This window comes from Chiloscyllium punctatum, chromosome 17, assembly GCF_047496795.1.
Source record: "Chiloscyllium punctatum isolate Juve2018m chromosome 17, sChiPun1.3, whole genome shotgun sequence".
NCBI lineage: Eukaryota > Metazoa > Chordata > Chondrichthyes > Orectolobiformes > Hemiscylliidae > Chiloscyllium > Chiloscyllium punctatum.
Genome location: NC_092755.1, coordinates 101,484,900 through 101,500,793, shown reverse-complemented (window position 1 = coordinate 101,500,793; position 15,894 = coordinate 101,484,900). Strand labels below are relative to the sequence as shown.

Sequence of the window (15,894 nt, the reverse complement as noted above, 5' to 3'; positions counted from 1 at the left end):
TGCAAGAATGCCAAATTTCAACTGATCACAGCAATTTACACTACAGGAGGAAAGGATGCTGATTGTTCAGCCAAGGCACTGGCTCAGAGGAAGCAATGGGAAACTATCAGCTCCCCAAGCTCCTGGATAATTCAAAAATAGCACGAGGCTTAAACACATTCATTTTGTTTGCATAGAGTAAGTTTCTGTGCATGAATGTGTGGTGCTTCTATCAAGTGTAAATAAACTAGATGATGAGTTGGACTGGTTATCTTACATTGTTATTTGGGTAGTTGCACAGTCAGAATTATTCCATAAGTGCTGCCCACTCACAGAACAAGATCTAAATGTACATGTTTTGATTGGGGATTTGCAAGCCTGGGTGCTTGAGTATGATCGGCGCTCTGCTTTACACCTTGTTTTGAATTACCCAGGATTTTGGAAAGCCTGTTAGTCCCCCATTTCTTTCTCTGTAGCAATGTCTCAACCAATCAAAGTTGCCAAACAATGTCCTTTTTCCCATGGTATAAATTGTTGAAATAAGTCGGAATTTACCATTCTTACATTTCTCCTGCTGTGCAAGGCAGAGAGCTTCAATACCATGTTTTCTCTTTTCAGCAACATTCAAATGATGATTGGGTTGGCTTTGTAGAAGAAGTTCCAGTTTCTATAGGTGTAGGAAGCAGCTCATGGCTTCCTAAGGAGATATAATGAACTGGAGTTAGCCAGCCCTTTACATTTATTGACCTAAAGCAATTTATTGTATTGATTCATCAGGTTTGCCAGGACTTCTGGGTCCACCTGGAGCAGCAGGCCTTCCTGGTGGGAGAGGTTTACCAGGACCCCCAGGCCCACCAGGCCCACCAGGTCCTGCAGGACCTTCACGTGCTGACATTCCTTACCTAGGATCAGTTGACCTTGGATACACAGCAACCAACAATGGCAAGTATATGTTATTATTCTTCATTGTAGTCACAGATTTTAGCTTCACACCCAACCTGAATATGCTGCCCTCTAAAGAATCAATATTTAATTTTCTTTGATTCATTTAAGATATAGTGAAACATTTTCTGAGTTTTACAAAAGTGTGAAAATCTTTCCTAGTGATTTATGTACTCATTTAACCTAGTGACATCTCCACTGAGCATTGCCAATTCTATGCCTACTTATCCATATCATCCCCATGATCTTTGCAAATGACTTGTTGCCTCATTGATCTGTATTGCCAGTCCTATGAGATGTAGGTCTGATTTTTTTTTAACTCAGTGGACGTTAATCCTTAGTATAAAACCACAGAACTACGGCAATCACTCAAAAAGTCTATATTGTCGCTGTTGATGACAAGTCCTTGAGTATCTTTAAGACAGAAATAGAGATATTCTTGATTAGTAAGGGGATCAAGGGTTGTGGGGAGAAGGTAGGAGATTGGATTTGAGAAATGTCTCAGCCATGATTGAATGGTGGGGCAGACTCGATGGGCCAAATTGTCTAATTCTGCTCCTAAATTTTATGCTCTTATGATCCTGTGCTCATCTACTGAAGCTCCATGGCCTTATATTGCTCCATGCCACTGAGCGCCAATGCATCTACCCTTTACTTTTCTCCATGCCAACTCACCTATTATCTTAAACGGCTTCTGATAGGAAATATATTACGAGTCTATTGATGATGGCATTATTAAAAAGTGACCACACTCTAATTGACACAAAAGATGTCTAAATTTATTGAAATTGGTCAACTAATTCCTCACGAAAATAAATATTTCAATTAAGTGTTCAACAACTTACCTCAAAACAAATTCACGTCAGTACTTAATCCCTTATATCAACAAACATTTCCATTCAGTAAGTAGTTGCAGTTGTCCATCAGGAGGCACAACATTGTGAAAGATTGGGAAAGCAGTAATGCAGCAGAGCTCCAATAATGCTTCCATGTGAATAGACACTCTGAACTGCCTCGCACCTTTTTCATTCCACAGTGAAATTGAGAAATTTGCTCATCCTAATGAGTTTGTGCACGTTTTATGCACAAGCATTCCTTTTCACAATTTCAAAGAGTGCCTTACCTCTAACAAAAGTGTATTGGGACCAGATCCAAAGGGATACATTACCTCTTCAAAGGGAGAAATATGAAACATTCATCCATCCCTCACATCTTTACATACTCCCATGCCAATCTGTGCAACCTTATATTCTTTACCCATGACCTATGTGCCTTCGTTCACTACTACTCTTTATCACTTCACCTACTACGCCAATCCTTTGAGCATCCACAAGTGATCATGCACAAAAATAATACAACTATATTCTTCTCCCAAATTCCTGTACTGGAGACAACACTGTTGAGAAAAGTGTACTCATTCATAAATACACATTTTGACACCTGTTGACACTTCTTGATGGGTTAATAACTGTTCATACTTCAAGACACCTCTTCACAAGTAATGACAGATCACCCCTTGACAGGTTGGACAGATCCAAAGGGCTTATGCACCTTTTATGCTCAATAGTCCCCACACTTAACAGCCTTAGAGCACACCTGACCTCCCCCCCCACCTGCAAGGTATCCTGAAACCATATCTGCAGGGGTCCCTCATCTCTCCAGAGGGGTTATTTATCTATCCATTAGAAATGTGCAGAGAATGGATTTTCTGTGACCTGTTCATATCTCCACATGCTGGATTCCAAATAACTGTGACTCCAAGATCCAATAAAGGCATCTAGTCAACTCAGTGGTCAGTTGATTTTGGAAACCATGCATGTATGAACTGTGACAACCCATCCCAATATTTACCCCTCCCCCTCCCAAGAATCAGAAATGCCTGGACTCAGTACCAGGACTTGGATTCCGGACCTTTTACAGCACTTTTGCTGCCACAGAGATACTCTATTGTGTGTAACAATTCTAGGCCCTCCCATGTTTTAAATTTCCCCTGTAACCTTCAGCTCCAATAGTGAGAAAATTAGTAAGTGAACCATGAAGGCAGATATAATGCAGCCTGAACCACTGCATGTGCACCCATTGACGTGGGCGGGTTTTGTGATGTTTGGATCGACACTTGTTCTGAATGAGATCAAACCCCCTCAAAATATTTTAAGAAGGCCGCCTAGATCCTAAGTTATTCTTATTTTAAAGATAGATGTGAAGTGATTGTTCCAGATGTGATTCAACTGGTCAAATCACTTGACATTAAGTAAAACACAATTTATTTAAACACTACGCTTAAAATACAAACAAAAGAAAGAAATTTAGAATATCTCAACTATTAGAAAACCAAATAATAGATACAGTACCTATTACCAATTTACTGTTCCGGTATAGTAACATCTCATAAACACATACCTTGGCCAAAAGGTAAATTCAAACACAGATTCTTATGTGCAGTTTCCCAATCCAGGAGGAAACACCAAGAGAGATTTCAGAGAAAGTCACAGTTAAGAATCATTTACTAAAGCTCCAACTCTTCTGGGACCCAAATTCTTCTTGTACTGCTGCAGCTAAAAAAGACTAAAAAGCCTGATCTGGTAGAACTGGCCACTCCTGTTCCTTTGTTACAACTGATTAAAACAAAATTGACATAGGCCGGATCCAATACACACTTTGGTACCTCTGCCTTTACATCCTCATTTCAATAAAACCCAGGACAAAATAACCTTTTTTTAAAGTGACAGCATTATTACATACTTAATTAATATATTTAAATCAAGCTCCAAAGAGTACTCAACATTCAGTCACTAGCCTATCCTCTTGGCCATCAATTTGGCCAGTGCTAAGCGTGGGAATTTTTTTTAGCTGCATTCAGTTTTCTCTGCACCTCCCTCACCTTTCTCTAAATATTATGGCCGATATAATTACTGTTCACCAGTTCACCACTTGGTGTCAGAGAACATACACAATTTAACCTGAACATAATCTGCTAATTGGTTGAAGACACTTCCTCCACCTCAACCAGTGACCTGGATCACAGCACAGCTAAGAACCTGGTTTTCATTTAACTTAGCAACAAATTATTTTTTGCTAAATGTTAATTGCACTGTTGCAACTGTGGCAATTTCCTACTTAAGCACATAGCTCCTTTTATTCAAAGTTCAAATTTTCTTAACTAATCCCAATAGTTTAATTCACAATCAGCTCAGATTTGTTATAAGCGCCTTATTTTACTAATGTATCTAACATCTGACACTCTGGATGACTGGATTCATAAATGCACCACTCAGTTTAATACAAAGTGACATGAAATAAGAAGAACATCTGATCCATTCCTGGGTCAGGCAGGGATAATTGAGCTCAGCAAAGCTGGCAAAACATCAGTTTTGTCTTGAATGTTTGTTCTTAATTATCGTGTGAAATGATCTTGGTGCTTCCTGGACTGTGCTAATTGTACTCAGTCAGCAAGGAGTAAGCATCCCTCCCTTTTCTATGCATTCTGAGTAATGCAACTTGTGTTCTTATCAAATTACAACATATTCTACTAATTGAAGTAATGTTATTATTACTGAATCCCTGCCATTTCTTAAAATACCTAAAATCGTGGTTTGGGTGCATCTGTTCCATTTCAAAGCAGCAAATCTTTTAATGAGAGAAAGAAAAACAATCATTTTGTTTTCTGTCTGACCTGAAGCCAGAGCTTTTGCAAGCACCCGATAATCTGTAAGCTTCCTTCACTAAGCAACAATTAATATCTGACCATTATAACTATGTTCTGGAGCTTGAATGACCAATGAGTGATGCATTAGTTGGGGGTTAAACTAGCAACTTAAAAAAAAATTGATTTATGTTAATTGATGATACTCCCTGACAATTAACTCAACTTCCTTTCTCATCTTCCTTCTCTTAACGATCATTATCTAGATGATGAAGGAAAGGCCTCATTCCACTTTCTTTCCCTCCCCCTTCTCCTCCATTGCCATGTCCTTCCTTTTTATTTATCCTTTGTATCCTATTGCTGTTTATGTAACAATGTACTGTTACCATTAAAAGTTAGGCTTCCCTTACTGTTTTCTGTTACAATAGTAAAATGATTTGAGCCAAGCTCAAATTTCTTGGTCCTCCTGAGATGTGTAAGGTGAAACTCATTTGTGTGTCATTTTAAAGTAATGGATGATTTCGGTACTCTGTATCTGAAAGATTAGAAAACAGTCCTGATGTGGTTTTGCTGGAATTCATATGGTTTCTATTATTTTTTGCCTTAATGTGAGTCCATTATCGTGGGACAGAATGACTTTACATCATGTGAGAAGGCTGGTTAACATTGAACGATTCTTGGATCGTAATTAATGAAGTTGGCCATGTGGTAAAGTGCTTTGTTGTATCTGTTTATATACAAAAGTAAAAGTAGCTTTATCCATAAGGTTGCTTCCTTCCATCAGCCTGTGAGCAAGAAATGCTCCTTCAGTTTTACAGGTGCATTCCCATTCTCTTATAATTTGGCAACAAACAACTCCTTCCTCTGCACAGCTTCAATTTGACCATAGATTTCACCTTCCCTAACCATTGTAACTGGAGTAGAACCTTTTGCCAAGTCAATTTTGTAGAATTCTTTCACAACACAGCAATCCTCCCACCCATCCCATTCCCACTCTCCAAACGTAGAAACGTTATCCTCCGTCCTCTCTTCTTTCAGTCTCTGCACCAAGTAATTACATATCCTTGGCAATTTCAATCTAAACCTCGCCTTCCCTCTCATTTTGCTAAAATCCCGTTGCAGTGTGAACCAGATATGCAGGGATTTTTCACTTTGCCTCACAATCTTTTTTACAGCGGACCAGAAAAACTTTAAGACCCAAGGCCAGACGTAAATCTTATAGCTGCTTTGTTTCATAGCTAGTGGCATACAAAGTAATGTTAAAATCAATTCAATTTAATTCAGTCACCACAGTCTGTCTTCATTTAATCATACAATATCATGATGCCCTGTATTCGATAGAAGCAAAACCTCTTCTTATTACTCTCCTGCATTCTAATCTCATGTGTCTGATTGAAAACTTGATCTTAAGCTTTCTGTTCCTACTTTGTTCATGATTTAAAAGGATTCCAAAGTGCCGCACAATATTTTCACTGTGCAGACAGGTCATTCAGCCCAATAGCTCAATGCCAATGTTTACCTTATCCAATTTCTCCCAGCCACCTTCTCCAAATCCACCAACATATCTAAAGCAGTCATACCAGACTCGAAAAATTAGCATTGTTTCTATGTCCATGAATGCTGCTAGACCTGTTCAGTTTCTTCAGCATTCTACATGTCTGTCAATTCTTTTCTCCATCATGTACTTACATAACCTCTCCTTGAATTCATTCACCTCAACAAACCCTTGTGAGCTCAAGTTCCACATTCCAAAGATAATTCTTCTGAATTTCCTATTTGATTCATTAGTCATACTGTTGTACAGCACGGAGTCAGATCCTTCAGTCCAACTCGTCCGCACCAACCAGGTATCCCATCTGACCTAGTCCCATTTGCCAGCATTTGACCCAGAACCCTCTAAACCCCTCCTATTCATATATCCATCCAGATGCCTTTTAAATGTTGCAATTCTACCAACCTCCACCACTTTTTCTAGCATCTCATTCCATATACATACCACCATTGCATGAAAGAGTTACCCCTTGGGTCCTTTTCAAATCTTTCCCCTCTCACTTTAAACCTATGCCCTCTAGATTTTTGATCTGATTTGGACTTTTTGTCCATGTGCGACAATGCTTACTGAGTATCTGGGACAAAACTTCCCAATTACTGAGGCAGACTGTTTAATTGCTTTAAGTATAGTTGAGGAAATCACTTCAGTGTCTAGCCGATTAGTTGGCATGTTGAGTTAACAGTTTCTTTCTAAGAGCTGTTTTTTAGGAAAAAAAAGTTGTGAGAAAGCTGTATTTTTAAAAAAAAACATTTAAATATTCCCCAAATACTCTCTGTGGAAAACTGGTCAAATGTGTGCAATATGATGCCAGGCTTTATGTGTAAAGGAGGTCAGTGTATGTTTCTTGTCTAGTAATTGGCTGCCAGAAATGTATACGGCAATGCTGATATGTGTCCGTCAGAGCTTTAACAATAACAGCCTGTACAATAAGCCCATGATGTAAGCATGTATGTATGACTCTTGGAACTGACTAACTTTGGAATTTTTATAATTACACTTCACCCAGACAAAACATGCCTATTGCACACCCCTTGCATACATGCAATCAATTGCTACTTCATCTTAAAGCGTTGTAGTGTGGTTATTTATCTTTGCAGTAATTAACCAGTGCAATTTTTTTCAAAATTTTAAATTAAGTGGTTTATATTGGAATTGAAAAAGTTCATGTTCCTGCCAGTATGTTTGAAGTCAATTCTACTGATAAAAATCCACTGTTCAATGGCGTACATGTGTCTTGAACACTTATTGAACTTAATTACTATGCTACCTTTCCACAAACAACTATAACATCAGCTATTTTCTAACAGTTCCGATAAAGTCTGGATACTCATCTTTATTGGATAGCTGTAGTACAGGTTGCAGCTTTAGTGTTGCTTGCCTAGTACTTTAACTGGTTTATTTATGAGGAAAATCACACAACACCAGGTTATAATCCAAGGGATTTACTTGGAAGCACTAGCTTTCAGAGCGCTGCTCCTTCATCAGGTAGCTGTGGAACAGGATCATAAGCCACAAAATTTATAGCAAAAGATTACAGTGTTCAGACAAAGGTAGAGTGATCTCCACATGCTGAGATTTGTGCATGGTACAAAGCTGTCGATAAAGTTATAAATCTAAGATTTCAGATAATGGATAGGGCAAATTCCTGATCTTCAAGCATTCCCAGGTTTCAGTGGATCCCTCTGCTAATCTCTTGGCAAACCACATTTGATATAGCACTTTCTTTTGGAAAGAATATATTTTATTCATAAAAACTATAAAATTAAATTATGTGACAGGCCAAATTTGACATTTCATTAAAGGTAGTTGCTGGTTATATTTATTTTCTGCATTTACATTTCATGTCAAACATTCTCTGGTGCACTCAGCCCTCGGTGTTTTACAATGCTCAGAGCCCCTTGGTATACCATCTTAGGACAGTCTTTCTCAGTGAGCCTTGGTAGCAGCTATTACAAGTCTAATGCATCCATCAGCTTGTAGTCCTGACCTCGTGGTGTGCCAATCTGTAACACTTGGCCATGAAGCTACCGGGCAGACCAACGAGTCACAAATTGATGGTCTTTCAGCAGCAGTTGGTATTTAGCATTGGATGGGTCCATCTGCTTTGAAAAGGTACCTTTTCAGAGGGAGGTAGGCACTGATCCCTGTCCCATGAGCCTCTTCAAGGGCAGCATGCAGAGATAGTTGGTTGTGAATTATTTTCTTAAATTGGCTCTCGTAGAGATGTCAGTAAATTGTGCACCTTCTCAGGGCACTGTCATCTTCTGCAGACAGAGAGTGCTATGACAGAGAGAAACTCATAAGCTACACCAAGCCATTATGAACACAGAGTTGACCACCATGCGGAAACCATCATCTCACAAGATATAAGGCTGACAAGAAGTACACATTCTCTTTTCTCATTATGGCAGTGAGAGAGTATAGGCTTATTTCTCTCTGCAATATATTCAGTGCAATATCAAGAGAATGAGAAAGAGGTTAAATCCTATTACTAAGCATGCAATTAACAATAAGCAGACAACATGCAGTGATAACCCAACCAAGTAGCCAAAGGCTCATCTAAAGTTGGGATTTGGGCCAATGTCAGTCACGGCTCCAAGGCAGCTTGCCTATTCCTTGTTGATCAAATTTGAGCCATTTCCCTCTCCCTGCACAGACCTCCAATTAAATGGGAGGAAAATGGGAGGAGTGTTGACAGCACAAGCTGATCAGGAATGCTGTGGAACTGAAAGTGACATTTTTGCTCCTCTGGATTCATGTTAGAGTCTTAACTGGCTGTGTGTGGTGGCAGTGCAATGTTGGGACATTTTCCAAGTGTAGGCAGGGTGTAAAAACAAGAAATTTTATCTGGAAAATAGGCAGGGGGACCAGCTTCTTCCCAAGTATGTTCCATTTTACATTCATCTTTTACTGCTGAATCAGTGAGTTGCCCAGAGCTGTTGTGTTTTTACTAACAAATGGTGGTGCTCTGGCCAACATTCAGCACAATTATAAATCTTCTGATGCCCTCTTGTGGTCAAGTTGTCACTGAAACAAAAAATAATGCAGAGTATAGGAGCTGCATTGGTTTCACGTATTTTAAAACAACTCCTACGTGTTAGATATCTTTTGACTCACAAATATGTGTCCTCATGTGTCATTAATAAAAACAAGATTCCAGTTCCCCAAGAGATTTGTTAAAAGGATGTGTTCTAATTGAGTCATATAGACCAGGTCCCATCCTGATCCACGTTGGGTTGCCCACTTTCCTGCTTCCTTTATCTCTATTTTTAAATTAGCAATCTAATTTCCTCTTAAAATACTTCATGAATACTTTGCAATTAAATAATTCATATTGTACCACTCTTTATAAACGTTAGTACAAGGACTATAAAGATTAATACTTGTTGACCCGAACTCTGGCCCCTCCAAAAGATGTTCAATTCTCAGTGTGAGAAAGCCTCACATAAGAATAACAGTCACTTAGAAAATAACACAAGCCAGCAAGCAACAAAGGGCATGTGTTCTAATCAGGTTATTACCTTTCTAGGATAACATAGATTAGAGCTATCTGATGAAGAAGCAGCACTCCAAAAGCTTGTGCTTCCAAATATAACCTGGCATTGAGTGATTTTTGTTTTTAAATGGGGGAAGCAGTGATGCAGTGATAATTATCCAGAACCCCAGGCTAATGTTTGAGGTTTAACTCACACCAAGGCAGAGGTTAAAGTTTAAATGGAGTAAAAGTCTGGAATGAAAAGCTAGTCTAATGTTAAGTACTGTCAGGTTTTTTTTTGCTGTAAATCAGGTCCACTAATATCCTTCAGAGAAGGAAGTCTGTCATCCTTACCTGGTCTAATCTACATGTGGCTGCAGTCCTACAGCAACATAGTTGACTCTGAAACGGCTAAGCACACTACTCAGTACAAGGGCACTTAGGGGCAGGCAGTAAATGCTGGCCTAGCCAGGGGTGCCCATCTTCCTGGAACTAGAAAACAAAATAGCCACCCCGAGAGCTCCTAATGCTCAGGCCAGTCTTCACTTATATTACAAAGAATTTGTGTTGGATAAAAACACCTTTTTCTATTTCTCCTCCACCAACAAATACCAGTTAGTCCTTTCCTGCTTTAAAGGTAACTGGCAAAATACTCTCAGGGTCTGATTATTAATTCAGAAAAGTTATAACTGTCATATATCCTGCATCTCTCTCACCTACTCAGTGGTATGAATTAAAACTTAAACCCATGAAAAGAGAGTGGGACCTCGATTAATAGATACTATAGATGGTTGTAACTGTTGGGTGGGCAAGGTTAAAATCACCCCTAGATTGTATTTCTCAGTTGACTGGTGCATTGGATCGTGCAAACAAATTGCTAGCTGACAGCAAAATAACTTTACAGTGATAAATATTTGGAAGTAGACTTGAGAAAAATTAGCACAGAAATTATTTGCATGAGATTCATTTGAATTAAGATTGCAGAAGTGTGGAATAGCAATAATCTCTTTCTCCTTTTAATACAACTTACTTTTGAAAGAAAACACAGGCAGGGAGAATGAGGTCTCCATGCTAGCTGTTGAAAGGAAGAAATTTGTAAATATGACTTTGGCAAGTTGCTATGCACAATTCTGGTCAGTGTGTGCAGTCCATTGATGAGTCTCCTGGGACAATTCAGGTTGCAGTCTCATAATCTGTACACTTTAAACAAAAGTGCATATCCTCATTAACTGTTAATTTGGATTAAGTATTATACATGGAAAACTGACAATATTCTGGTAAGCAAATTTTTCAGTAATATTCCTTTGTAAGCAAATTGAACTGAGAGCTTTAGTCCTGAGGAGGAGCAATAAAGCTTAAGGCATTACTTCAGAACTGTAGCAAAAAATGGGATAATGCTGGCTCTTCTCAATAATTAAAAAAAGAACAGCACAGCAGTTAGCAGTAGCTGAATTTGAGAAAGTAAAGTGAAGCTTTCTGTATAGTGCCACTGTGAGAATAAAGGAATCCGACTTGCTATCGTGGAGAGGCTGCTGTTAGCCAAGCCTGTGGGTGGTAAGGTATTTGTGCCAAATAAGGCAGTTCAGCTGACACTCAGCTGTTCACAAAAGGTCCTGGCTATTGTATAATAGCCAGTAGATTGAATTACATTTGAAGCTGATTAAACTAAACAGGAAGGAAATTGTTTTCCTTACCCTTCCCATTTATCATAAAAAGCTCGCTGAAAAACTCTTCTTAAAATCCCACAAGAAACAAAATTTGGCATTTATGAAGTTTCATTTTGCCAAACTGCTTCAGAAACTTGAGTGATGTTGGACATTGTTGAAGACATGACTTTATTTAGCTTCATAGCTCGGTTCTCACCATTTAGCATTGCTAGCGTGCGTAGCTAGCTTTCAGATTAGGAATTCTGAACCATATGCAGGGGCAACTGTGAGAGAGGCCACTCCAAATCAGTCTTGGTATGTATGTCAATGTGGAGGAGAATGAGATTTATGTGTTATGTTTGTATGTCTGCCATCAGTGGTAAAATTGACTACATTGCTTTCCATCAAGTGTTGATGAATGCTGTCACTAAGTGCTATCAGTCTTTGTAGAATCTGGTAATTATTGGAACTTGCAATGAACAAAAAGTCTGCAAATAACGTCTCAACTCCTCCATTATTGAAAGGGTTTACTTATTTCAAGCTTTCTACTCAAACAAAATTTCAGGAATTAGTCAGTTAATTGCCAAATAGATGTGTATTTTACTGGTTTATTTAAATATTTTATTCCAACTTCAAGAATGGCAACAAAAGCCTTTGATTTGACATTGATTCAAGTTTTACTTCAGAGGTGTAATAAGAGAAAGATCCCCACAAGTTTCAAGATGTTAATCCCATCTATCCAGCAGAAAGTGGAGTGGGAAGTAGAGGTTCCCAACAGGAATCTGGAGGAGAACTCTCCACTGGTTGAAGTCACATCTGGCACATAGGAAGATGGTTGGGGTTGTTGGAGTTCAGTCATCTCAGCTCCAGGACATCTCTGCAGGAGTTCCTCAGGGGAGTGTCCTAGGCCTAACCATCTTCAGCTGCTTCATCAATGGCCTACCCTCCATTATACGGTTAGAAGTGAGGATGTTCATTGATGATTGCACAATGTCCAGCACACTCGTGATTCTTCAGATTCCAAAGCAGTCTATGTCCAAATGCAGCAAGGCCTGGACAACACCCATGTTTAACCTGACAAGTGACAAGTAACATCCATGCCATAAAAGTGACAGGAAATAACCATCTACATCTAGAGAGAATCAAAACCTAGACCCTTTAGATTCATTAATATTACAATTGCTAAATCTTCTACTATGTATGTCCTGGGGTTACCATTGACCAGAAGCTCAATTAAATTAATCAAATTAAACTGTGGCTGCAAGAACAGTTCAGAGGTTAGGAATATGATGGCAAGTAACTCACCTCCTGATTCCCAAAGCTGTCCACCATCTACAAGGCACAAGTCAGGAGTGTGATGGAATGCTCCCTACTTGTCTGGATGGGTGCAGCTCCAACAACACTCAAGAAGCTTGACACCATCCAAGACAAAGGAGCCCTCTTGATTGGCACCACATCCACAAAGATACATTCCGTTCATCAGTGACAGTTGTGTGCCATCTCCAAGATGTACTGCAGAAATTCTCCAAAGCTCCTTAGGCAGCACCTTCCAAACCACTTCCATCTGGAAGGACAAGGACAGCACATACATGGGAACACTGCCTCCTTGAAGTTCCACTCTAATCCACTCACCATCCTGACCTGGTAATATATCACATTCTTTCAGTGTTGCTGGGTCAAAATTCCACAACTCCCTCCCTAACTGCAGCCTGGGTCTACCTACACTGCATGGACCTACACTACAGTTCAAGAAGGCAGCTACCATTAGCACTTCAAGGATAATTAACGATAGGCAATAAATATGGGCTGAGCCATCGAAGCCCACATTTCCTGAATGAGTAAAATAAAATTAGCATCATCTACTGTTTTGTGCAAGGAAGAATTTTGTAATATTCTGCTTAGTTTAAATATTTTTGTGTTTAGATTGTGAAGGAATCCGATCCCACAAATTTTACCACTGAAAGCATACAAGCACCATCACTTGCAGGTTACCCTCCAAGTCACACACCACCTGACTTAGAAATAAGTCACCACTCATCAAAATCCTGAACCCCTCCTTTACATTGAGAATGTACCCACCCCATGTGGACTGCAACAGTTCCAGAATTCAACTCTCACAAATTTCTCTCACTGTGCATTTCTTGTCATTCAGTACGGCCATGGCTTATCCTGTATCTCAACATCATTTGCTTACTCTTTCCCCTGACCTCTTGACACACCTTTAACCTCTCGAAAGTTTTTATTTGTTTCTTCCATACAGTCAGTGATTTTACTTCCTCAGCCTTATGTGGTAGAGAATTTCACAGTTCCATCATCCTTTGAGTGAAGACACTTCTCCTCATCTCGTCCACAGTGACCTACCATATGTACGCTGAGACTGCAGCCATCCACACCACTCCGCCCAGCCCTGTCAGAAATTTACAGGTTTCAAAGAGATCCTCTCTCCTTTTAAACTCCAGTGAACACCAGTCCAGTTGACTTAATCTCTCTTCATAGAATAAACCAGTTGTAGAGTCATAGAGATGTACAGCATGGAAACAGACCCTTCAGTCCAACCGGTCCATGCCGACCAGATATCCCAACCCAATCTAGTCCCACCTGCCAGCACCCAGTCAATATCCCTCCAAACCTTTCCTATTCATATACCCATCCAAATACCTCTTAAATGTTGTAATTGTACCAGCCTCCACCACATCCTCTGGCAGCTCATTCCATACACACACCACCCTCTGTGTGAAAAAGTTGCCCTTTAGGTCGCTTTTATATCTTTCCCCTCTCACCCTAAACCTACGCCCTCTGGATCTGGATTCCGACCCCAGGGAAAAGACTTTGCCTATTTATCCTATCCATGCCCCTCATAATTTTGTAAACCTCTATACGGTCACCCCTCAGCCTCAATGCTTCAGGGAAAACAGCCCCAGCCTGTTCAGCCTCTCCCTGTAGGTCAAATCCTTCAACCCTGGCAACATCTTTGTAAATCTTTTCTGAACCCTTTCAAGTTTCACAACGTCTTTCCCATAGGAAGGAGACCAGAATTGCATGCAATATTCCAACAGTGACCTAACCAATGTCCTGTACAGCCACAACATGACATCCCAACTCCTGTACTCAATACTCTGACCAATAAAGGAAAGCATACCAAACGCCTTCTTCACTATCCTATCTACCTGCGTCTCCACTTTCAAGGAGCTATGAACCTACACTCCAAGGTCTCTTTGTTCAGCAACACTCCCTAGGACCTTACCATTAAATGTATAAGTCCAGCTAAGATTTGCTTTCCAAAAATGCAGCACCTCACATTTATCTGAACTAACTCCATCTGCCACTTCTCAGCACATTGGCCCATCTGGTCCAGATCCTGTTGTAATCTGAGGTAACCCTCTTCGCTGTCTCTACACCTCCAATTTTAGTGTCATCTGCAAACTTACTAACTGTACCTCTTATGCTCACATCCAAATCATTTATGTAAATGACAAAAAGTAGAAGACCCAGCACCGATCCTTGTGGCACTCCACTGGTCACAGGCCTCCAGTCTGAAAAACAACCCTCCACCACCACCCTCTGTCTTCTACCTTTGAGCCAGTTCTGTATCCAAATGGCTAGTTCTCCCTGTATTCCATGAGATCTAACCTTGCTAATCTTGTCAAACCTTGTCGAACACCTTACTGAAGTCCATACAGATCACATCTACTGCTCTGCCCTCAACAATCCTCTTTGTTACTTCTTCAAAAAACTCAATCACGTTTGTGAGACATGATTTCCCACGCACAAAGCCATGCTGACAATCCCAAATCAGTCCTTGCCTTTCCAAATACATGTACATCCTGTCCCTCAGGATTCCTTCCAACAACTTGCCCACTACCGAGATCAGGCTCACCAGTCAATAGTTCCCTGGCTTGTCCTTACCACCCTTCTTAAAAGTGGCACCACGTTTGCCAACCTCCAGTCTTGCGGCACCTCACCTGTGACTATCGATGATACAAATATCTCAGCAATCAGTTCTCTGGCTTCCCACAGAGTTCTCGGGTACACCTGATCAGGTCCTGGGGATTTATCCACCTTTACTCGCTTCAATACATCCAGCACTTCCTCCTCTGTAATCTGGACATTTTACAAGATGTCACCATCTATTTCCCTACAATCTATATCTTCCATATCCTTTTCCACAATAAATACTGATGCAAAATATTCATTTAGTATCTCCCCCATTTTCTGTGGCTCCACACAAAGGCCGCCTTGCTGATCTTTGAGGGGCCCTATTCTCTCCCTAGTTACCCTTTTGTCCTTAATATATTTGTAAAAACCCTTTTGATTCTCCTTAATTCTATTTGCCAAAGCTATTTCATGTCCCCTTTTTGCCCTCCTGATTTCCCTCTTAAGAATACTCCTACCTCCTTTATACTCTTCTAAGGATTCACTCAATCTATCCTATCTATACCTGACATATGCTTCCTTCTTTTTCTTAACCAAACCCTCAATTTCTTTAGTCATCCAGCATTCCCTATACCTACCAGCCTTTCCTTTCACCCTAACAGGAATATACTTTCTCTGGATTCTTGTTATCTCATTTCTGAAGGCTTCCCATTTTCCAGCCGTCCCTTTACCTGCGAACATTTGCCTCCAATCAGCTTTCGAAAGTTCCTGTCTAATACCGTCA

The 15,894-nt window shown here is 40.0% G+C and overlaps 1 protein-coding gene across 3 annotated transcripts in view; it reads left to right on the top strand.

Moving 5' to 3' along the window:
- Positions 1 to 15,894, top strand: part of emid1 (EMI domain containing 1) — a 343,266-nt gene that overhangs the window by 279,964 nt on the left and 47,408 nt on the right. For all 3 annotated transcript variants that reach the window (XM_072588069.1, XM_072588070.1, XM_072588071.1), the window contains exon 8: positions 757 to 921. In XM_072588069.1, coding sequence (XP_072444170.1) covers positions 757 to 921 — 165 coding nt within the window. The remainder of the gene's footprint in view (positions 1 to 756; positions 922 to 15,894) is intronic.